Source organism: Carassius auratus, unplaced genomic scaffold (assembly GCF_003368295.1).
Source record: "Carassius auratus strain Wakin unplaced genomic scaffold, ASM336829v1 scaf_tig00215261, whole genome shotgun sequence".
In the NCBI taxonomy this organism is placed as follows: Eukaryota; Metazoa; Chordata; class Actinopteri; order Cypriniformes; family Cyprinidae; genus Carassius; species Carassius auratus.
In genome coordinates this window covers 437,501-459,940 of record NW_020528011.1, presented here as the reverse complement: position 1 = coordinate 459,940, position 22,440 = coordinate 437,501, and the positions used below count along the sequence as shown (strand labels likewise).

The 22,440-nt window shown below is 32.9% G+C and overlaps 3 protein-coding genes across 8 annotated transcripts in view; 1 reads left to right on the top strand and 2 right to left on the bottom strand.

Annotated features, from left to right (window-relative positions):
* Window positions 1–1,541: 1,541 nt before the first annotated feature.
* Window positions 1,542–5,954, bottom strand: slc25a47a (solute carrier family 25 member 47a). The gene is made up of 6 exons (XM_026259781.1): window positions 5,565–5,954; window positions 4,765–4,808; window positions 4,576–4,647; window positions 3,644–3,820; window positions 2,702–2,957; window positions 1,542–2,592 (listed from the first exon to the last, which is right to left on the bottom strand). The coding sequence occupies exons 1-6, from the start codon at window positions 5,599–5,601 to the stop codon at window positions 2,300–2,302; spliced, it is 879 nt and encodes a 292-aa protein (XP_026115566.1). The 5' UTR covers window positions 5,602–5,954; the 3' UTR covers window positions 1,542–2,299.
* A 985-nt stretch (window positions 5,955–6,939) lies between these two features.
* LOC113094097 (mitochondrial basic amino acids transporter-like) lies at window positions 6,940–17,239 on the top strand. Of its 2 annotated transcripts, XM_026259757.1 has the most exons (5): window positions 7,258–7,375; window positions 10,059–10,251; window positions 12,034–12,077; window positions 13,123–13,206; window positions 14,858–17,239. In XM_026259757.1, exon 5 carries the CDS (start codon window positions 14,858–14,860, stop codon window positions 15,629–15,631), a length of 774 nt encoding a protein of 257 aa, XP_026115542.1. In that variant the 5' UTR covers window positions 7,258–7,375; window positions 10,059–10,251; window positions 12,034–12,077; window positions 13,123–13,206; the 3' UTR covers window positions 15,632–17,239. The 2 variants fall into 2 exon arrangements, with proteins under 2 accessions (XP_026115541.1, XP_026115542.1); XM_026259756.1 differs by lacking the exon at window positions 10,059–10,251 and having other exon boundaries at window positions 6,940–7,375.
* An 898-nt stretch (window positions 17,240–18,137) lies between these two features.
* Window positions 18,138–22,440, bottom strand: part of pak6b (p21 protein (Cdc42/Rac)-activated kinase 6b) — a 25,150-nt gene continuing 20,847 nt past the window's right edge. For all 5 annotated transcript variants that reach the window (XM_026259769.1, XM_026259773.1, XM_026259772.1 and 2 more), the window contains 2 exons: window positions 21,718–21,852; window positions 18,138–19,284 (listed from right to left, as the gene is read on the bottom strand). In XM_026259769.1, the coding sequence (XP_026115554.1) occupies window positions 19,117–19,284; window positions 21,718–21,852 (303 nt within the window). In that variant the 3' untranslated portion in view covers window positions 18,138–19,116. The remainder of the gene's footprint in view (window positions 19,285–21,717; window positions 21,853–22,440) is intronic.

Genomic DNA, 22,440 nt, shown 5'->3' with positions numbered 1-22,440 from the left:
TATAAGAAACTATGTAAATAATTTATATTTAAGAAGGATAATAAATATATACCCCAAAACTACTAAACAATTATAAAATAAGCAAATGTATTTAATTATGGAGCAAATAATACAAATTTAATCTAAAAATGTAAACAAAAAAGAATAAAATAAAGAATTTAAATGTTTTAAAAATTATATGAATGTAAATTACATGATGTAAATTAATATAAATAATAAAAGTTAAAAACTAAAACCCCCAAAACTACAAAAAATGACAAAAACACACAAAACAATTAATAAATCACTACAGTCTGCAACTTTTTTTCTATTCAAAATTGACCAAAAAAAAAGAAGAAGAAAAAAAAAGAATGATAAATAACACTAATGAGCACAAGTATGTTTTATAAATGTATTTGAGAAATAATGCATTTTAGAGACATTTCTGAGCAACGCATGCAGAACGCTCTAATTGTCTTCTTGTTTGGTGTTTGTGATTTCTCAGCTGGGATTTGGATGGGCTTAGCTCTGGAGCTTTAGATTTTCTGTGCTCAGTTCAACAAAAGCTACTTTCACCAGTACTTTAATAAGTCCAGTGATGAAGCAGCTCTGTTTGACACAAACACCAGCACTTGTCATGTGTGTGTTTCCTGCAGCCGCCTCTAGAGGGAGACATTCACCAGCAGATGACCGCCTCCGCTTCCACACACTGAAAACCACTGCTTTTATTCTCTTTTCTTCTGTTGTTGTTGTTGTTGTTAATGGTTAGCATGTAATGTGATGTAATCTGATTTTAAAATCAATATTTTAAACAATTCGATTTGATGAACTGCCATAAAATCACCAGTTAAATTTTTTAACATCACATGATAGGTAAAAATTGATAGCCTGAATGCACGGTAAGTCGCTTTGGATAAAAGTGTCTGCTAAATGCGTAAATTTAAATTTAATAAGCATGTAATTATTATTATTATTATTTTATAGGTTATTTAATTGGATTATTTGCATTAACATTATTTAACATTAATCATAATTTTTTTATAACCAATAAAACATTTTTTTTAAAAGGCATGTGTAAAATATTTTGATTTTTTTTTATATGTACTGTAAATAAACCAGTGTTATTTTAGTATCATTTAGATTCCATAATAAATACAATTTTTATGTTTTCAGCTCATTTTAATTTTAAAATTGTAGTTTTTTTATTTGTTTATTAATTTAATTTATTTTATTTTATTATTGGTTATTTAAGAACATCAAAATAAACTAAATTAAATTAAGAAATGTTGGTTTTTCAAAAAAGAAAATAAAAAAAGATGGTTTTAATTTGACTAGAATAACCCTGATGCAAACTTTCCTGTGTTTATTATAGAATTTCAGTATTTAATTTTTTTTTTTTAACATGGGTAAAAAGCGAGGATGAAAAACATCATGTAAATAATGTAAACTTTGATTATTTTCTCTTTGACTGCTATATACAGAATGCATGAAGAATGTTGAATAAGAAGAATATACGTCTGCAGATCAGAGTGAGTTACAGATGAAAACACAAACTCGATTCATCTCTCTACAGCAGCCAAACAGTCAGCAATATTCATCTTTAATCGTTCATAATGAAGCAAGACACATTCAGTCTCCTAACAGAGATAGTGATGATTCAGACAGCATCCAAAACCAGAACAACTCTTCTGATCTTCATGATGGCCACATTTCTTTTCAGGTAACACAACTGTTTTACGGCTTTGGTTTAACAATTATAATCAACGTAAACTTACTCCTTTCCTATAATGAGAAAACAAATGAGAAATTATATTTCATTTGATGAAAGTGAAGCCTTGTTTTTTTTATTTTTATTATTGCATTGTGAGAGTATTTTATAAAAATGAAGCACATTTTCTTCAATTTCTATTATAACTGACTTTAAGTGAAATATTTTCCCTTTTTTTCAATTATAACACAGTTCTATTATCTATAGAAATACTGAAACATTTTAATTTTAATTCATCTCCATTAATGCTCATAAACATATTCCTATTCTAATAAATCAAGGGTGGCATATTATAAAATGTTGTGTAAAACAAATACAAGTTTTCGGGGTAAAATATATCTGGGATGTGTTCCTTACGAAACCCAGCTAAAGTCTCTGTGAAAATGCAACCTTGATGTCTTTATTTCTGAGCATGTTAAAGACTGAAATCAGGGTGAAATCAAACTTTGATGCTTGTCATCTCATAATTTCACAGAGAGGGTCACAACAAACCATGCACACATTTCCAAGACAAAACCCAATGTGCATCACACACACACACACACACGATGGCTAGAGTCGATCCAGAGACGCTGAGCTGAGACCCCGGACGGAAACCTCGTAGACGGCGAACACCACCATGTTGACGGGAAACGCTCGCAGGCAGTTTATTCCCAGGCTTCGGGAGAAGATCCCGGGTCCTTCGCTCCGGAGCGTCTCGCTCGCGCAGTGAAGCAGTCCTCGGTATCTCCTCGCTCCTCCAGCGCCGTCCATCTGCAGACGGGCTTTGATCACGTCCATGGGTGTCCCGACTGACCAGCCGGCCGTCCCTGCCAATCCACCGGACAACAGCACCGCCGTCCACTCTGACACACACACACACACACACACACAGACGAGAAACATTACTGAATGAACAGAGACTGCTGGAGTAATAGTGTTGGGTCAGAAGAGCAGTGTTGGGCTGTTGTTCACCTGGCTCTCTCTGTCCTGCAGGTGTGAGCAGTGAACACAGAGAGCTGTAGGTCAGGAAGTATGTGGCAAACGCCGGGCCGTCTCTGAGAGCCAGAGGAACAGCTCCTCTGTAGAGACCGGAGACGCCCTCGTCTCGGACCACGCTCAGCACACAGTGGACCGGACCGCTGTATTTGGGATGGAGTCCGCTTCTCTTGCTCTCCGTCTGACACTGAAGACGAACCTTCACCAAGTCTCCCGGCGACATTACAGACACCTGGCAGCACAGAAAACATCATTTAATCAAGGTCTTCATCTCCTTATCTGTGTGTTTGAATGAAAATCAGACACACTGCCTCTCAAACTTCCCATCTGCATTTTAAAAAGTCTTCCTCTACGCAATCTCAGGATTGGATGCACCCAAGATATGTAATGTGTAATAAATTGTTATGCAATTTTTTTTTTTTTGCAATGGATTATTTAACACGCATCGGTCTCAGTGTGCAAGGTTTCTGTGCATGATCAATTTTAAAGATGATGAATACAAAAAAAAAAAAAATGCATGTGGAAATTTCAGACTCGTGCAAGGACCGTGTCACACAGAAACGGAGATGTTCGTCAAAGAGTTTTCTCTGTTTTGGAAGAATGGACACTTAAACTATACCACGTTTATTACAAAGGGTAGATGTTTATATATCACTGTTATAGTTTCATTAATAATCATTATGATGTCGAGTGCAGTGCAGTGTTGCCAGATATTTCTATAAAAACAAATAAATAAATAAACAAAAATTATTTTTTAAATCTTTCTCCCATTATAAAGTTTGGAAGAGCCAGGACATGCTTTAATGTGACTCCGATTGTGTTCGTCTGAAAGAAGAAAGTCGTATACACGCCGGATTCACATGGGGAGAGTAAACCATGGGGTGATTTTCATTTTGGGGTGAAAAGCAGATGTCAGACCTGTGCCACTCCGGCCGCCAGACCCGACAGAAACACATCGAGCTTTGTTTTGGGAGCGCCGTTCCCGCGCATCTGAGCCAAACACTGCAGACAGTTCCTGTAGGAGCCGAACACCACAGAGGACGTCAGGGATATAGTCGTGATCGGCAAAGCCATCCCCTTAAAGAAGCCATGAACCTGCAGCAAAACACCAGCGTGCATCAGAAACCAGACTAACTCAATCTGACAAACAGTGCTTTGATAAATATCACCAGACATTAAAATATTATAAGAAACAGCAATCTGCAAGGAAGCAGCGTAATGAGCTCTTACGTAAAAAATAAGGTGGATGGCTTACACTTCAGTATTTTCTGAGTTTTGAGTTTTATAAGAGTTTTTTTTTTTTGCATTAAGTTGGAAAATATAAAAGAAAACATAAGTAGGCTTAAGTTATCCCAGGGAACACATATGTAAGTCGCTTTGGATAAAAGCATCTGCTAAATGGATAAATTTTAATTTAATTTAAAATTTAATTAAATTTAAATTTATGTTATTTTTTTATATATGATTTGAAGTGTGTAGCTATGCAGAAATAGTTATTTTAGTTAATTAAAAATTAAACTAGAGGCATAAGAAACTTAGTTATTTTACTAAAATAAAACATATCAAAAACTCATTTTGATTTAGTTTAACTTGATGTATTAAAATAACTAAAACTAGAACTGAAATAAATTTTAAAAAATCTATAAACATTTTAATTAATAATAACAAAAATGACTAAGACTCTAAATGAAATCAGAAAAATAAACACAAATAAATCTCTCAATAATACAGTTGCTGTGTGTTTTACTATACAGCTGCTTTCTTACTTTAATTAGTTGTTAACAGAGACAGTTTTGTGGAATATGAAAGTGCATTAATCATTAAACATGAAGTAGATGTATGTTTGGTACCCCTTCTTTTTTGATGGTGGTTACGATGCAGTGCCAGATTCCAGCGAACTGTTTCTGTGTTTGGATTCTGACCTGTGCAGGGGTCAAACCAACATATTAAGGTCAGGAGATGATGTTACAGCAATGCATGTCTGAAATGATATGATATAGCATTTAATAATAATGTGTGATTGGCTGGAAGGAGTGTACTTTGACAGTATCCAGTGGATAACCGACCGCCACACCACACGCTCCTGGAACACAACAGCACATCAGTCAAACTAACAGATTACTGACTTCTCATTACTATTAGAAATCAGCAGAGAAAGAAGAACTCAGTTGGACCGGTCTGATAGAGGAGACGCCTTAAATGTGTGCAGTTTGTTTGCTTTCAGGAACACTGCTGGGAAATATTGTAAAAATGTTGTTTGCATACATTTTTTGTTATTATCTTATGGATATAGCTGTGAGTTTTATACATGTGCCCTCAAAGTCCAATGATTTTACAGATGTTTTGTGTGAAGATGTTCAAAAGCATTGTTTATGAAATGTTGTTCACATGAGTGCATGTTAATGTCATGCTTCATTCAACACGAGGATCATGCTTAATGGAGATCTATTATTGTTGCATTTAAATCAAGAGGACAGTAATTAGTTTACAATGATTTCATTTTTTTTATTATTATTAAAATGTCTTATTTTTTTATATTTGTTATTACGTTCTTGTCTTGTTTATGCATTTGTATTCGCAATTAAATTCTATTTTTAATTTCCAATTTAAATGTTTAACACATACCTTGTATTATCGCATTAAGAGAATATATTTTTTTAGATTACAATTTCTTTATATATGCAGGCAATTCCTTGCGTGCACTTATTTGTTTCCATGCAGTAACAAAAGCAAGTGTTATCATATCATCTACTGTACACATGCACTACAGCAGACTCTCTCAAAAACCTTCGCCTTATGTCAGAAACTGAACCCGACAAACAACGACTCTGTACTGTACCTCCAAATGATCCTGCAAAGAAGTCTGCGAAATGCATCGTCCCGTCGTCATTCTAGCCCTTCATGACATTATTAAACCTGTTCTAGATTCTGATAATAATTGCATAATGCACCGCTGTCGTGCTCAGTCAAGGTTGTAGGTGTTTCTGATCTGCGTTAGTGCTTTTGTAACTGTGCCTCATTTCTCACGTGGTTCCTTTGCTGGGTGCTTATGCAAGTTCTTATTTAAAACCAATTACTAACAATTTGAATTTTATTGACACCGGCGCGTGCATAACACACGACGTGCCTTTATTTGAGCGTCTTTTAATGTGACTTTAAAACTTTAAACAAGATGTTTATATTTCTACAAGCTCGTGACAGGCGATCAGTCCGGATCGATGACAGACCGAGCACTGCAGCATCCGCGTTTAAACCGTAGACTGAATAAACACGCTGATGCAACGCGGAAGAGAAATTACGAGTGCAATGAATCTTTTTTTTAACCGACTCCTTTCGAAAGATTCGGTTGAGTCGATTCGCGAATCACTGAACGCAGAGCGCTAGTTATTAGAACCTTGATCTTGAAAACAGCGGCAAAAGGTACAATATTAATATACATTAGTTCTATGTTACTATATTTACTATGTAACTAATGTAATTTACAAGGTTAGAAGGATTCACATATAATTTAATGTCACACAGCAGCACAAGAGAGACAAGTTTTTGTTTATATAATTAATTTTTTTAATTCACCTTCATTAAAGAATTTTGGTCTGACATAGATATTGATTTAAGTATGTGTGATATATTATGCTATTTGTTTCTCATTATAAACATAAAATGTAGTAAACAATTATTTATTTTGTTAGCTAAATAGTTTATTATATAAATGTACATTTTCCTCGGCATTACCCAAATTCTACAATATAAGTTTCTTTGTGAATTCAGCGACCATGACACTACAAAAATATCAACAACAAAAAGAGTGTCACATTTGTGAAACTGTATAATGATAGGCTAACTGTATAAGGCTAAATTGATTTACTACCTCTGCACTTTTTAACCCTTACCCACCCTATCCTTCTATTTGTGTTATTTATCCAATGTTGTGTTTAAATGTTGAAGTTATTCTTGCAATATATTTTTAATGCATCTCTTAAATATAAATTTTATTTCTGTCTATCTATCTAAAATAACAATTCTGTGGAGTAGAAACTAAAATAAATCGTTCGATCCGAACGAACCGATTCACTCAAAAGAGTCGGAATCTGCGGCGCCTGCGCTACTTCAGCGAAGCCACGTCATGAATATTAACGACACAACCTCCTATGGCTCGTCTTGCCTACTGAATATTAAAACACCTAGTGATGACGTTCTCTCTGTAACCGAAGCCCCGCCACAGTAACATTCCGGATCAGGAAAAGCGCTCAAACGCGCATGACGCCAAAAGCAGGAACAGGAATCCTTTTTAAATCCGCCGATCGCGATTGGGCGCGCGCACACACACCTCCTCACCGACACCCATCCATCCAGAACCCGCTACACAAATAAAAAAGTAAACCTTGCAGGTTGTAGTCACGCTAGAAGGTGAAATTTTCCACTACGACGCGATTGGTGATTTATAGTCGAGCTTCGAGCCTCATCACAGACACTTCTGCTCAGGACAGGCCTGAGGACTAACTAAAGAACTAACTAACTAACCAACTAACCAAGCAGCTCGAATAAAACCCAGTTAACCCTTCAAACCCGGGGTGAGCTCATCTAAAGCAGCGCTTGCTTGCTTCTGTCAGCTTGAAGCAGTGATGGACTTCCTTGCTGGATGCATAGGAGGTAAGATATTTACAGTAGAGTACAGTAAACTCCTGTCTGCTAGATTAGGATTTAGTTAAGCTCGTTAAGAGGGTCTAACCCCTAATGTGACTTCAATATAGGTCGGTTTGTTTACATTCAGACTGCGCGTTCACACAGTAGTAGGGCAGTAATTAGTTAATAGAGTTTCAGTGGAAGTTCATTGATGTAATATACACGGTTAGGAGTCACACATGCTGAATTATTTGTTGTGGAGCAGGAAGCCACGTCAGAGAGATTCTATCTATCTATCTATCTATCTAGCTGTTGGTTTCCTATCAGTGTGATTCAGATGATTGTTATTGAACTGTATGCTGAGGTGGCGATGTCACGTGACTGAAGACCGCTTTGCCGCCTTTGAAGTGTGGAATGTTACACTGTTTCACTGCTGAAAGATGGATGTTCTAATAAAACTGGTTACAATGTCAATATTTTCTTTTGTGGTGAAAACTGTGGAAGCTGGCTTTTAAAACACAAATGCTACTTTTTTAATCTAAAAAAGATTTCAAATTTAGTTTAAAAATAAAAAATAAAAGGTTAAATTCACATTTTTATCACACAATTCTGAGATTTTTTTTCCCACATTTGTGTTTAAAGATCAAAGATTTCTGACTTTTCTTCTCAATTTTCACATTTCTGTCTTGTAATTCTGATATGTCGCAACTCTTGCATTTGTTCAATTCTCAGAATTGCGAGGAAGAAGCACAAATTCTTCAAGAATCTGCTCAAAACCCATCTCTTCCATCTTTATTTGACCCTCTAACTTTAGCACTCACTATTCTAATTCTATTCTAAAAAAAAAAAAAAAAAATCCAACTAGCTTTCTAATCTTTTTGTATTCTATCTGTTTTTTTTCCATTTATTATGCAATTAACAAAAACAAAAAAAACTTTTAACTTTCTATTCTATCTATTTTTATTTTATTTATTACATTATTTAAAAGCCCTTGCTATGTGTGCTGCGTTTACCGAGACTTGTTATAGCACTTATATATCGTTGCTCTTTTGTTGTTTTTGATTGCTTGCATTGTCCTCATTTGTAAGTCGCTTTGGATAAAAGCATCTGCTAAATGACTAAATGTAATGTAAATGTAATAGTAAATTAGATTTATCATTATTTTATCCTGTGGTAAAAACAAGCTTCCATACAAATCATATCATTTCGAGCTAAAGCACTTTTTTTATTCATGGAGTCTGTAACCAACTTGAGAGGTAAAGGTGAAAGTTTAAGAATCAAACATTGATAAGAAAACCTGAATATTGACTCAGGTGTTCAGGGTACTAAACAAATGCACTCAGATCCACTTACAGATAGTTATGATTTATGTTGGAAGTTCTTCAAGTGTGTGCAGACTGATTCCTTGACTGATGATTGACTTTAATTGAATATGTAACCTACAAGCCTCCTTGCAGTCGTCCTGTTCTCTTGTGTGAATATCAGTCATGCATGAGCTGCTGTGAAATGTGTTTCCTGGAAGAGCCCAGAATAACCTCCTCCCAAACGCCTGTCCGTGTCCCGTCAAACACAGAGGCGTCCCACACACCCCTGTGAGAGCCAATCCCAGCCGCGGGACGGGCCACGTCTCTCAAAGCTCCTGACCGCTCGTGTTTCATATTACAGACACGGTGCTTCATAAAAGCTGGATAACAGTTGTCTTTATGAGCCCAGAGCTTCACGGAGGGTCATTTTCCCTAAGTTTATAAATTAATTATTAGATTGAGGATTGTATTTAACTAGCTTAAATATAGCTAAGTATTTTTCCAACTGATACTAGTATGCATAAAAACATACTAATATATGTGTTTATATATATTTACTAGTTGTTTATTACTGTGAGTGTATATATACAAACACATGCGAGAATTAAGTAAATGCATCTCTTAATATTTGTCCTTATATCCTAATTTTATTATTTGTTATTTATAACTACAATACAAATATACACATCTATATATAAATCTTATTTTTATTAATTTATTAGTTGTTATATATTATATATAAGCAACTAATAAATAAATACAAATACATTTAAATATAGAAATGTATATAACTATTTGCATACTAATATATATATATATATATATATATATATATATATATATATATATATATATATATATATATATATATATATGAATGATATTAAAGATAATATTTATAAATTACATGTTAGGTAAAAATATACAGTATATATTTTTTTTATCAATAAATAAAAAATAAACAATCAAGCCATTTTTTTAATTAATGCCGTTTGTCACTAAAAGAGCAACACAGGTAATATATTTAATTATATAAAATATTTTATTTTATTTTTAACATATAAAACATGCCACACAGATAATTTTGTTAACATTTTTACACAATGATAATGGTAAATAAAAACAATCAGTCTATTTAAACATTCAAGGCATGTTTTCCTTGCACTTTTTATCACAAGGAATAATGATATTTAATATTGTATGTGCACCGATTTGTAAAACCATTCAACACTAATCAAACTTACTGACTATTCAAAACATCTCTCTGAAGACTCTCCAAATTAAATATTTTTAAAATTAAGTTTAGCTTAGTTTTTGTATCAGCAGCAGATATAGAGTATATTCTGTATGTCACTTAGCCCTGCTCTGTAGCCTAGCCTTACTATACTGTATGTATGTGTTTTTAGGTTTTACATAACATCACTATCATCTTAGGTCACCTCTTGGCACCGTTTGACAACTTGAGTCTTGTTTTGGACTTGCTTTGATTGGTCAGGATGGACCAACGCCTTCGGTGCAGACTGACTCCCATCAGCCCGAGCACATATGCGTCATCGCTCTCTTTGGCATGGAGCAGTAACTGCTGATATGTAAAACCCTGTGAGATACTGAGATATATCTCCTGTGAGATTTACAGTCCTACACTAGCATCTCTCAATGATTGCCAGCCAATGACTGACTGAGCTTTTGCGTTAAATCCAATGGAAACACTGAAGATCCTAGAATTGTCACTGTTGTTCATGTACAGCTGTGCTCATAACAGTTTTATGCAAAATTCAGTGATAAATGTGGTCAGAATTGTTTGCGAGATGTAAACTAAGAATTTTGGGTTGTTTTCAGAAAAAAGTTCCAATTGCGAGATGTAAACTCAGAATTACGAGATGATTTCAGAAAAAAAGTTCGAATTGCGAGATGTTTTCAGAGTACAATAGATCAGAATTGTTTGCGAGATGTAAACAAAGAATTGCGAGATGTTTTCAGAGAACGATATCAAAATTGTTTGCGAGATGTAAACTCAGAATTTTGAGTTGTTTTCAGAAAAAAGTTCGAACTGCGAGATGTAAACTCAGAATTGCGAGATGTTTTCAGAGAACGATATCAAAATTGTTTGCAAGATGTAAGCTCAGAATTGTGAGATGTTTTCAGAAAAAGTTAGAATTGCGAGATGTTTTCAGAGAAAAAAAAGTTAGAATTGCGAGATATTTTCAGAGAACAATATCACAATTGTTTGCGAGATGTAAACTCAGAATTGCGAGATGTTTTCAGAGTACGATATCAGAATTATTTGCGAGATGTAAACAAAGAATTGCGAGATGTTTTCAGAGAAAAAAAAAGCTAGAATTGCGAGATATTTTCAGAGAACAATATCACAATTGTTTGTGAGATGATAAACTCAGAATTGCGAGATGTTTTCAGAGAACAATATCAGAATTATTTGCGAGATGTAATCAAAGAATTGCGAGATGTTTTCAGAGAAAAAAAAGCTAGAATTGCGAGATATTTTCAGAGAACAATATCACAATTGTTTGTGAGATGATAAACTCAGAATTGCGAGATGTTTTCAGAGTACGATATCAGAATTATTTGCGAGATGTAAACTCAGAATTGTGAGATGTTTTCAGAAAAAGTTAGAATTGCGAGATGTAAACTCAGAATTGCGAGATGTTTTCAGAGAACGATATCAGAATTGTTTGCGAGATGTAAACAAAGAATTGCAAGATGATTAAAAAAAAAAGTTTGAATTGCAAGATGTTTTCAGAGAAAAAAAAGTTAGAATTGCTAAGATTTTTTCAGAGAACAATATGAGAATTGTTTGCGAGATGTAAACTCAGAATTACGAGATGATTTCAGAGAAAAGAAGTCAGAAATGCAAGATGTTTTCAGAGAAAACATTTTATATTTGTTTTCAGAGAGCAATATCAGAATTGTTTGCGAGTATAATTAGAACTGCAAGAAAAAGTTAGAATTGCGAGATGTTTTCAGAGAAATGTTTTTTAGAATTGGTTTCAGAGAACGATATCAGAATTGTTTGCAAATAGTTAGAATTGCAAGAAGTAGTTAGAATTACAAGATGTTTTCAGAGAGTAATATCAGAATTATTTGCGAGATGTTTTCAGAGAGAAAAAAATGTCAGAATTGTTTGCGAGATGTAAACTCAGAATTGGGAGATGCTTTCCAATATAATAGATATAAGCTCAGAATTGCAAGTTGTAAATTAAGAGTTTAGAGAAAAAGTCAGGAATTTGAGAGGAAAACTGCAATTAAATGTTTAAATTATTTTTATTAAGTGACAATTTTTATTAAGCAAACAGTTATCTATAGGCATACAATACATATTTCTCAATAGCATCCTAAAAACTCCTATTCTTCTTTTCTGTGCAGGTGCTGCCGGGGTCCTCGTCGGACATCCTTTTGACACAGTTAAGGTTAGTAATCATTGACTCGTGTTGTTCGAGTGCCAGTGCTTTCGCTTCACATCAGTGGAGCAAATCTGTCATCTGAACCGGCTGTTGATTTCGTCGGAACTCTCTTGAAACTAGCGAGCAAACACTATTATATAAATATTATATATATATATATAATATACAGTACTAGGTAAATAAGTTGCTTTAATAATTAAGCATAATTTAATTTAGAGTATAATGTTTTGAATGTGGCTGTTTTTCATTACAATTGTATTATTTATTTATTTATTTGGTGTGAAATGATCTGTTCAGGTTTATTGCTTTACATTGATTGACATCTCCATTATTTTTGTTCCAGATAAGTACTGCTCTCATTTCTAAAAATATATAAATAAAAATAATCACTCATATATTTTTTTATACTCTATATTTATTATAGTTAGCTTTAGTAGCTTGTTTTTTTTAAAAATAAAATAAATAAATTTTTAACCAACTAAAACAAATTGAGGGTGAGTGATTGATAATTTAATTTATTTAAATTTTGTAAATTATTTTTGCATTTGAATGTTTATTTAGCGCATCACATGTACATGTATTTATTATGTATTAATTTTCTAACTTGAATTGATAATACTTCTGTAAAACAACACAAAGTAATCTTTTTGTCACTTTTATGTTTGGTTTTATTTGTTTATTTTATTTTGTTATATTTAGGCCCTACTTTAACTAAATTAAAAATTTATAATATATGTAATTAGTTTTTTCATAGTTTGAATTTTTAGGTGTGTGTGTGTGTGTGTGTGTGTGTGTGTGTGTGTGTGTGTATATAATACACAAAATATATATATGTATATAAATTTTTGTAGTTGATTCTTTTCAGAGTGAATTACTGTAAATGTGTATTTGCATCACTTCTTGCAAGGTTTAAAACTAGGCTGCGACCAGCGCAGGTCTTCAACCACGAGACCACAGCGGTGTTTCAGCAGTTTCCATATTCTAAAGCAACTCTGAACAACAAGCTCTTTGTTTTCATGGGTTTGTTGTGATCATGTCGTCTCTCCTGTAGGTTCGTCTTCAGGTCCAGAGTGTGGATAAACCACTTTACCGAGGGACTTTTCACTGTTTCCAGTCCATCATACGTCAAGAGTCAGTGAGTGGAAACTTCAGTGGTTTTAACTACACCTACAATCACCAACACTTTTATAAACATTTATCTCAATTGATATTTATTTTGCTCTTTATTAATGTAATTTGTTTGTTTACATTTAAAAAAAAATCTTATTTAATTAAATAAAGAGTTCCATATAACCCTTTTTTTTTGCCTGTTCACGCTTAAACCGAAAACCAGATCTGTGTCGTGTGAAAAACTTGTAGTCTGTGTCACATTCAGTTGTGGTGTAAGTGTGGCAAAACTACTGAGGAAGTTTAAGCACAGAAAATATGTCAAGCATTTCACTCAATGCAAAGTCTAAATAACTACACACAACATACGTCAGCTAAAGCAAAACATTTAATTGCACTTAAGTATTTAAAGAGGCAAGCAATAAGAGGCAGTTTAAAAAAAAAATTTTTATGCAAAAAAAAAAAAAAAATACATTTTAGTAATGAAGTAATAATACCACATACACAAGGCTTACCATTGTATTTTTATTGAAAATAATAATTTATTATTTTATTTTATTATATTTTATTAATTAAAGTCTCCTGTGAAAATATAAAAATGTAAGATTGTATGTAATAGATATTTTTTTATTTAGCTTGTTTGACCGACTTGATTTCACTCTTCTAATCAATGTAAACACTTCAACAATAAAGAGTTTTTTTAAGGTTGTTCACTAATTTTTAAATATGAATCCTACTAAAGTATGACCTCTATATTTATTTAAAAAAATACAATCACGCAGTTAAATTTATTTTATTGTTTATTTTATGACAATATGATAATGTAATAAGTTTACAAATAATTGTATTAATATTCATCACTAGTTCTACTCACTAGTTTTTATTTTTTCAATAAACATAGTATTTTCCACATGACGTTAAAAGACAAGGCTGAGTAAATACTGTTCAAGTATTAAGTGTTCAAGTATTTTTGAGTGACAATCATTTTCAGACACAAACTTTTTCAGAACTATAATAATGTTTGAACTGAAACTATATTAATATTTAAAAAATTATATTCTTATATTTAAGCAATTTTACATTTGATATTATTGCTATTTTATGATTTAAATGTATTATTATATATTATTAATTACTTTTTTTATTTTATTGCATTGAATTATTGGAATTCATTGAAGTATAGTTGTTAAGACTTATACATTTTATTATTCTTGTTTGCCACAAATTTAGTCTTTTTTTTTTTTTTTTTTCTGATATTGCATAGAATTATAAATCGATAAACAGTTATTCAAATACTTAATTCCTCTGGTGATATCTGTGCATATGTGACTCTGGACTCATAAAGGTAATAACATTTTTCTTTTATTTTTATGCATCATCTGAAAGCTGAATTAATCATCTCTCCATTGATTTGTTCGGAGGACGATATTTGTCTGAGATGCAACTGTTTAGAAATCTGGAATCTGAGGGAGCAAAAAAATCTTAGCAATGCATATTACTAATCAAAAATTAAATTTTTATACATTTGCGGCAGGAAACAAAATATCTTTCCTTCTTTTTTGACCGATGCAATGCATTGTTGGCTATTGCTACAAATATAGATGCTTTTGTGCTCCATGGTCACATGTATGCATGTAAACAACTGCACCTTGGATCACTTTCTTTTACCTTCCCCGCAGATGCTTGGCCTTTATAAAGGCATTGGGTCGCCCATGATGGGCCTGACGTTCATCAACGCCATCGTCTTTGGTGTTCAGGGTAACGCCATGCGCAGGTTGGGCGAGGATACACCCTTGAACCAGTTCCTAGCCGGAGCGGCGGCCGGCGCCATCCAGTGCGTGATCTGCTGCCCGATGGAACTGGCCAAGACCCGAATGCAGCTGCAAGGAACAGGCGAGAAGAAGTCGTCCTCTCGGAAGGTCTATAAGAACTCGCTGGACTGCTTGGCTCGTATTTACCAGCGCGAGGGTTTGCGAGGAGTCAACCGAGGAATGGTTACGACTCTCATCCGAGAGACGCCGGGATTCGGCGTTTATTTCCTCGCGTACGACCTCCTGACGCGTTCGCTGGGATGCGAGCCGGAGGATCCGTACATGATTCCCAAACTGCTGTTCGCCGGAGGCATGTCGGGAATCGCGTCTTGGCTTTCGACGTATCCTGTGGACGTGATAAAATCCCGCCTCCAAGCAGACGGGGTCGGAGGAAAGTACCAGTACAGCAGCATCATGGACTGCACGAGGAAGAGCATCCAGCGCGAAGGTTGGCGGGTTTTCACGCGCGGACTTACTTCGACTCTCTTACGGGCTTTTCCGGTCAACGCAGCCACTTTCGCTACAGTCACACTCTTTCTTTTGTACGTACGTCCGGACGAGGGATCGAAAGATTGCGAAGCGGCTCCAGCTTCGCATCAAGCACCATTGCAGCAGCAGCAAGCGCAAAAATCCAGTCTTTGAGTAACTCATCTTCCTGGGATATCGACTAGCGTAGCACTTCCCAAAATAATGGCTGTTACTGAACCGAACAGTGCATCGAGCACATCTCTCCACTGTAAACAGAACTGCACAACCTTTATATCCCAACAGTGACTCTGTAAATATATATTTTTATATTCAATGATATTTAACGAATACGTTCCCTGTGACTGCCTTACGAGAGCTGAAAGAATCCGTCCGCTTGAAAGTAAGAGTTTGCGTGTGTCCTTTTGTTGTCACTAGTACAACAGAACTAGTAAAACTTGCTTTGAAGCTGCATATTATTTCTACACTGAAGAGAATCCAGTGTCTTAACAAATCACTGGAAGTTTGGACACCTGTTGATGTGAATGATTGGAGGCAGTGACGTGTGGATGTTGGACAGGTTTTAGGTCATTTGGAACGTTTTGGAATGGTGCATTTTGGGAAAGTAGCTACCAAGGTCCTTCCCATTCTCGTTTTTGTTTGCATCAAACTTAATACGGCCTCTACCCCGGACATAGATTACATGTGTACTCTCAACCCCACCCAGACTTGGACAAATATGATTTTTGGCACTGTTGAATATAGTCTTTGTTATATTACAATGTTTTTAATCTGAGGCGTGGGAACCTCTTTTTAGTGGAAGCTGCTGGTGAAATTGCCTACAAGGTTGCGATATCGTGGCTCACCGTTAAAGTTGTGAAATTAACATGGTAGACACCGAATTACATTTGCTTGAGTTTCTAAATCACTAATGTTACATCTGAGGAACTGTTGATGTTGTCTACTTGTATTGCGTTAGCCCGAATTCATTTGGTTCTGGTGTACTGAAAGCGAATAAACCAAAGGTTTTGGACCGACAAATCAAATTCCGTCCCCTCAAAGCAAGTCTTGAATTAATGGCATATTATCTTCCAAATGAATGCAATATTTGCATGTTTTCTTTAACTTGTGTTTGTATACAGGTTGTATCTGGGACAGTTTTACTATATTTAAACTGCTATTGGACGCTGTGTTTAAGTAACCTCTTTACTGATTTACTGAAGAATGTGGGTTGTCTCTTTAAGGTCAATATATTTAATTGTTGTGTATATATCGAGGCTGGAGTTTCTCAGCATATTGAAAGCTGTGTAAATAGAGATGCATACTGTATGTTTGATTTCAGAGTGCTGAGACTAAAACTAAGACTAAAGGAGACTAAAACATGCACATGACAGAAGAGGTTTGCCTGGCTTTTAAAGAATGTGCTGCTCTTTTTGGAACGGTTACGGATTGTATTATATTCAATGTAAATATGTATTATTCTATTAAAAAGAGAAGTTTAGAGTGATGTATTGAAAAGGAGATTGTTTTGTGTGATATCTGTAAGAAATGTAAGTAATGTGTATGTTACAGAGTTAGAATGGTTGCAGAAGGACTAAAGTGGTTTTAATTTGAGTAGTTTTAGTTTAGTTTTCTCTTTTTCAGGTTCATTGTTACTGTAACAGATGGATTAATATTGAATCTGATTAAATGTTTGTCCTATTTTTGTATGCAAAAGTTTAGTTCTGTGCTATTCCCATTTGAAAACTGCTAAAATATGTGGAAATAAATGGGACAAATGATAAATCTTGTGTCTTTGTCTTTGTCTTGCCAAGTTCTTGCATTCCTCATCCTTTGGATAAGTCAGCTACTTAATGCATTTATATTTTTTTGTCTAATATTCAAGTTTTAATTTCAGCAATTTTTTTAAATAGTTTTACTTAAGTGATATATATTAACATTTTTAGTTTAGTAATTTCATGAGATTTTTTCATGTCTATTATTCAAAAAATCAAAGTTTTGTATGTAGATTTATATTCGTTTAGTAATTATATGCTGTCATTTTTATTCTTTTTTCTGTTTAGCTTTAATTTATTTTTCAATTTTAATTTACTTTTAAATATGAATAATTTTAATCACATTTTTTAATATTTCGTCTAATATTTATATTTTATTTTCATTTAGATTTTTAATAGATTTATTCAGTGGACAATAGCACATAATGAAATGTGCAAAGAAAATTAGATGCATGTTTTGATTTTACAATCTTTTTTTTGAGTTTTTATAAATATTTTAAATTAGTTTTTTATAAGGTGTTTTTTGGTCAGTTTTTGTTTGTTTGTTTTTACATTTCTTTTTAGGTTTATTTTTAGTGAGCTCGAGGTTGAGTAGAAACACTTGAAATATTTGTCAGTATTTCTCATCAAATAAGTCCTCATAAATATTGAAGTGCTACATCAGTAAATGAGGCGTTTATCAGATGAGCTGGCAGAAGTGTTCATGTTCACGCTATACAACGCTTGATATAATCAGATAGCAATTACTGAATGAAAACAGCCATTTCTGAAATGTGAGCTTCATCTGAATTATTATAATTATAAGGACTCATATTAAACAGCCACCAATCATCAGACGTGCTTCAACAACTTCCTGTTTGTTTAAACCATGTTTTCAATACAATCAATGCTTTATATAGCAGACCAAACACAGTTTGTAAATTTAATGCTTAAAAATAAAGGAACAGACCTAACATGCAATTTATAACATTTGCAAAAACAGTAGTGAATAATAAAAATCATTTAACATCTTGGAATACAAAATACAGACACTGCTGGATTACTCAAGTTCAGTTTCATTGACATTCATTATAACATAAAAAAGTTACTTTTTAAAGTCAACATGATTAATAATTAATGTTTCTGATCTCACTGTTATGTCTGATTCTGCCATGAGATAAAAAAAATAAAAAAGGTCATTGTGACTGTAATCTCACAATTCTGACTTGCAATTAAAATTTTCTCGCAATTTGGACTTTATAGCTCACAATTCTATATTTTCTTGCAATCTTTTGTTTATATCTCGCAATTAAATTTTTATTTTTTAAATTCTGAATTGATATCCCACAATTCAAGTTTTTTCCTCGCATCCTTTTTTTTTTACTTTATATGTTGCAATTCCCTTTTCTTTGCAATAAAATTTTTTATTACAATTCTTAGTTCATATATCGCAATTCTGATTATATCTTACAAATATTATTATAATTTACTAATAAAATAAAAAAGGTGAAAAAATAAAAAAAATATAAATTTTAAGTTAATATCTCGCAATTGTTACTTTTCTTCTTAGAAGTACCTTTTTTTTCTCGCAATTGTAAGTTAACATCTCAATTCCGTTTTTTTTTTCAGAATCGCAAGAATTAATGTCACAATTACCTTTTAATTCCTTGTGCTGAAGCAGAAACAGGCTTCCATATATTGTGAACGATCATCATATGGATTTAATTAACCCATCAGCAGTCTTTATTACACACAGCACATAATGTCAAAGGTTGTGTGCAAATGCATTAGAATACGAGGAATAAAGGTTGACAGAATGATTGTTCTGGAAGGAATCGCTCCTGTCCATCTCTATGAGGTTCTCCAGCTCTGGATCGGGAAGGTTCACAGTCTCTAAAGTGCTAAAGGTCAGCATCGCGACATGCGTTTGCGGTACTGCTCCACTAGAGGCACCAGACAGCGAGGAGAAGTGGCCTGCAGCATGAAGGGATGCTGGAGCAGATCTCCGGCGCTCGCTCGCTTCAGAGGATCACGCGTCAACATCGAGTCCAGAAAGTCCCTCAGGACGGGAGAGATCTGATCACACCACAAAGATCATTATACACAATATCACACATCATCATGACCAAACATGACTTCATGCTTCTGAAAGTAGGATTCATTTTCTTTAATTTAAACAGCTTGTGTTTATGGTATAAATGATATACAATAATTAAGTAATTTTATTTAATTTATGCTTGAAATCAGTATTGTTTTAGTATACTATAGCTTTTATTTTATAAAATTTATATTAGCCTTTAATTTTAAAATTTCAAGTTTAGTAATTTCTTGTTTTTTTTCTTTTAAATATATTTTTTAAATATTTCTATTAAGCTTTATTTTATATATTTTTATGTTAAATTTATATTAGCTTTTATCTCTTACAATTTTAGCTTTAGAAAATTTGTTATTTCACTTTGTCATTTTTATTAATTTTTTAATACATTAATATTTAGCTTTTTAATAATTGTTCAGTTTTAGTTTTAGTAATTGTGGTACTTTTAAACATTCTTAATTTTTTTAAGTGTTTCATTATATTTTATTTCATTTAGGCTTTTTAATTAATGAAAAAAAAAATCATAGTTTAATTCATGTGTAATAATTTATATGTTTGATTCATTTTGTTATTTATTTGTCATTTTAGTTTTTCTATATTTTTATTTAAGAATTATACATTTTTCATTTTAATAAATTTTATGCCTTTTTTTCCTTACATTTGTGATTTTACATTTCACAGTTGCCTGAAACAAATGTGTAATTCAGAGTTTCTTGAAATGTAAACTCAGTATTGTGAGCTATAAAGTCAGAATTGCAAGATATAGACTCTCGATTGTGAGTCACATGAGATATAAACTTGCAAATATGACTTTTATACCTCACAATTAAGACTTTTATATCTCGCAATTTAAACTTTTAGATCTTTATCGTGAGGTATAGAAGACTTTTAGGTCCACAATTAAGACTTTTATATCTCTCAATTAAGACTTCTATATCTTGCATTGAAAACTTTCTTTTCTCGTAAATATGACTTCTATATCTTGCAATTAAGACTTTTATATCTCACAATTAAGACTTATATCTCGAAAAATATGACTTTTTATATCTCGCAATTAAGACTTTTATATCTTACAATAAAGACTTTTATATCTCGCAATTAAGACTTTTATATCTTACAATAAAGACTTTTATACCTCACAATTAAGACTTTTATATCTTACAATAAAGACTTTTATACCTCACAATTAAGACTTTTATATCTCGCAATTGAGGGTTTTACATCTCGCAATTAAGGTTTTATATCTCGTAAATATGACTTTTATATCTCGCAATTAAGGTTTTTATAACTCACAATTACGTTTTTATGCCTCACAATTAAGACTTTTATATCTCGCAATTAAGACTTTTATACCTCACAATTAAGGTTTTTATAAGTCACAATTACGTTTTTATGCCTCACAATTAGGACTTTTATATCTCACAATTAAGACTTCTATATCTTGCATTGAAAACTTTCTTTTCTCGTAAATATGACTTCTATATCTTGCAATTAAGACTTTTATATCTCACAATTAAGACTTATATCTCGAAAAATATGACTTTTATACCTCACAATTAAGACTTTTATATCTCGCAATTAAGGTTTTATATCTCGTAAATATGACTTTTATATCTCGCAATTAAGGTTTTTATAACTCACAATTACGTTTTTATGCCTCACAATTAAGACTTTTATATCTCGCAATTGAGGGTTTTACATCTCGCAATTAAGACTTTTACATCTCGCAATTAAGGTTTTATATCTCGTAAATATGACTTTTATATCTCGCAATTAAGGTTTTTATAACTCACAATTACGTTTTTATGCCTCACAATTAAGACTTTTATATCTCGCAATTAAGACTTTTATACCTCACAATTAAGGTTTTTATAAGTCACAATTACGTTTTTATGCCTCACAATTAGGACTTTTATATCTCGCAATTGAGACTTTTATATCTCGCAATTAAGGTTTTTATAACTCACAATTACGTTTTTATGCCTCACAATTAGGACTTTTATATCTCGCAATTGAGACTTTTATATCTCGCAATTAAGGTTTTTATAACTCACAATTACGTTTTTATGCCTCACAATTAGGACTTTTATATCTCACAATTACGTTTTTATGCCTCACAATTAGGACTTTTATATCTCACAATTAAGACTTTTATATCTCGCAATTAAGACTTTTATATCACGCAATTAAGACTTTTATATTTCGCAATTAAGGGTTTTATATCTCGCAATTAAGGGTTTTATATTTATTATATTATATTTATTTTAAACTTATTTTTATATTAATTATAATTCTATATAGTAATAATTTTTATAGTTATATATATATTTTTTTATAGTATGATATGACATGAATGTAGTTTTAGCTTCAGTTTTAGTTGACTGAAAGAACGGTTGAGGTTGTGCTGGTTTTACCCTGTTGATGTTTCTGGCGGTCGGCGCCGGCTCGTCCCTCAGTCTCTTCATCGCTGCTATCGGCGTCTCGCTGAAATACGGAGGTTCTCCATCGATCATCTCCACCACCATGATCCCCAGAGACCACATGTCCACCTACAAACACACAAAACCTCAGGATCTTTCACTTCAGCATCTCTGCCTCACTAACCCTTATCCTCTTTCCGAGGAACAAATGCAACCTTCTCATGAATCACAAAGAACTATAGATAAAGTTCATGTAGAAGTGTCTGAGATGTTCTCTGAGCAGCTGTTTGTCAGTCACACAGACACGTGTATTGTACTGTAACTCAGTGAAAAATATGAGGAAACAAAAGTGAAACTATTACAAACTAAATGTGTGTTTATAAAATATGTATATATAAATAAAACAGGTTTCCTAAGGCTTTGGACCAATGCATTTCCATGAATTTTCCAGTCATTCTTTTTCTTTTTTAACCTCAAATGTCTGAAGTCCAGCTGACAGAGATCTTCATCTTAAAGTAATGGACAAACGTTTTTTGTTTTAAAAAGTTTTAAAAAGTAAAAAAAAAATCAGAAAAGTTTTATTTTAACATTCCTCGTTTCAGAACATAAAGAGAACTTTTAAAAGTAGCATTCAAGAAATGTTTGAAAACAGATAATGACTATAAATGTTTGAAATGTATGAAAAAAATTAAATTTATCATTAATTTATCATTATCA

Coding starts and splice junctions, on each gene's coding strand:
- slc25a47a (XM_026259781.1), bottom strand. CDS start 5,601: ATGCATTTCGCAGACTTCTTTGCAGGATCATTTGGAG. Junction 3,821..4,575: donor CCACCATCAAAAAAGAAGGG/GTACCAAACATA, acceptor GTTTTGCTGCAG/GTTCATGGCTTCTTTAAGGG. Junction 2,958..3,643: donor TGGCGGCCGGAGTGGCACAG/GTCTGACATCTG, acceptor CTGTGCTGCCAG/GTGTCTGTAATGTCGCCGGG.
- LOC113094097 (XM_026259756.1), top strand. CDS start 7,348: ATGGACTTCCTTGCTGGATGCATAGGAG. Junction 12,078..13,122: donor ATCCTTTTGACACAGTTAAG/GTTAGTAATCAT, acceptor TCTCTCCTGTAG/GTTCGTCTTCAGGTCCAGAG. Junction 13,207..14,857: donor CCATCATACGTCAAGAGTCA/GTGAGTGGAAAC, acceptor CCTTCCCCGCAG/ATGCTTGGCCTTTATAAAGG.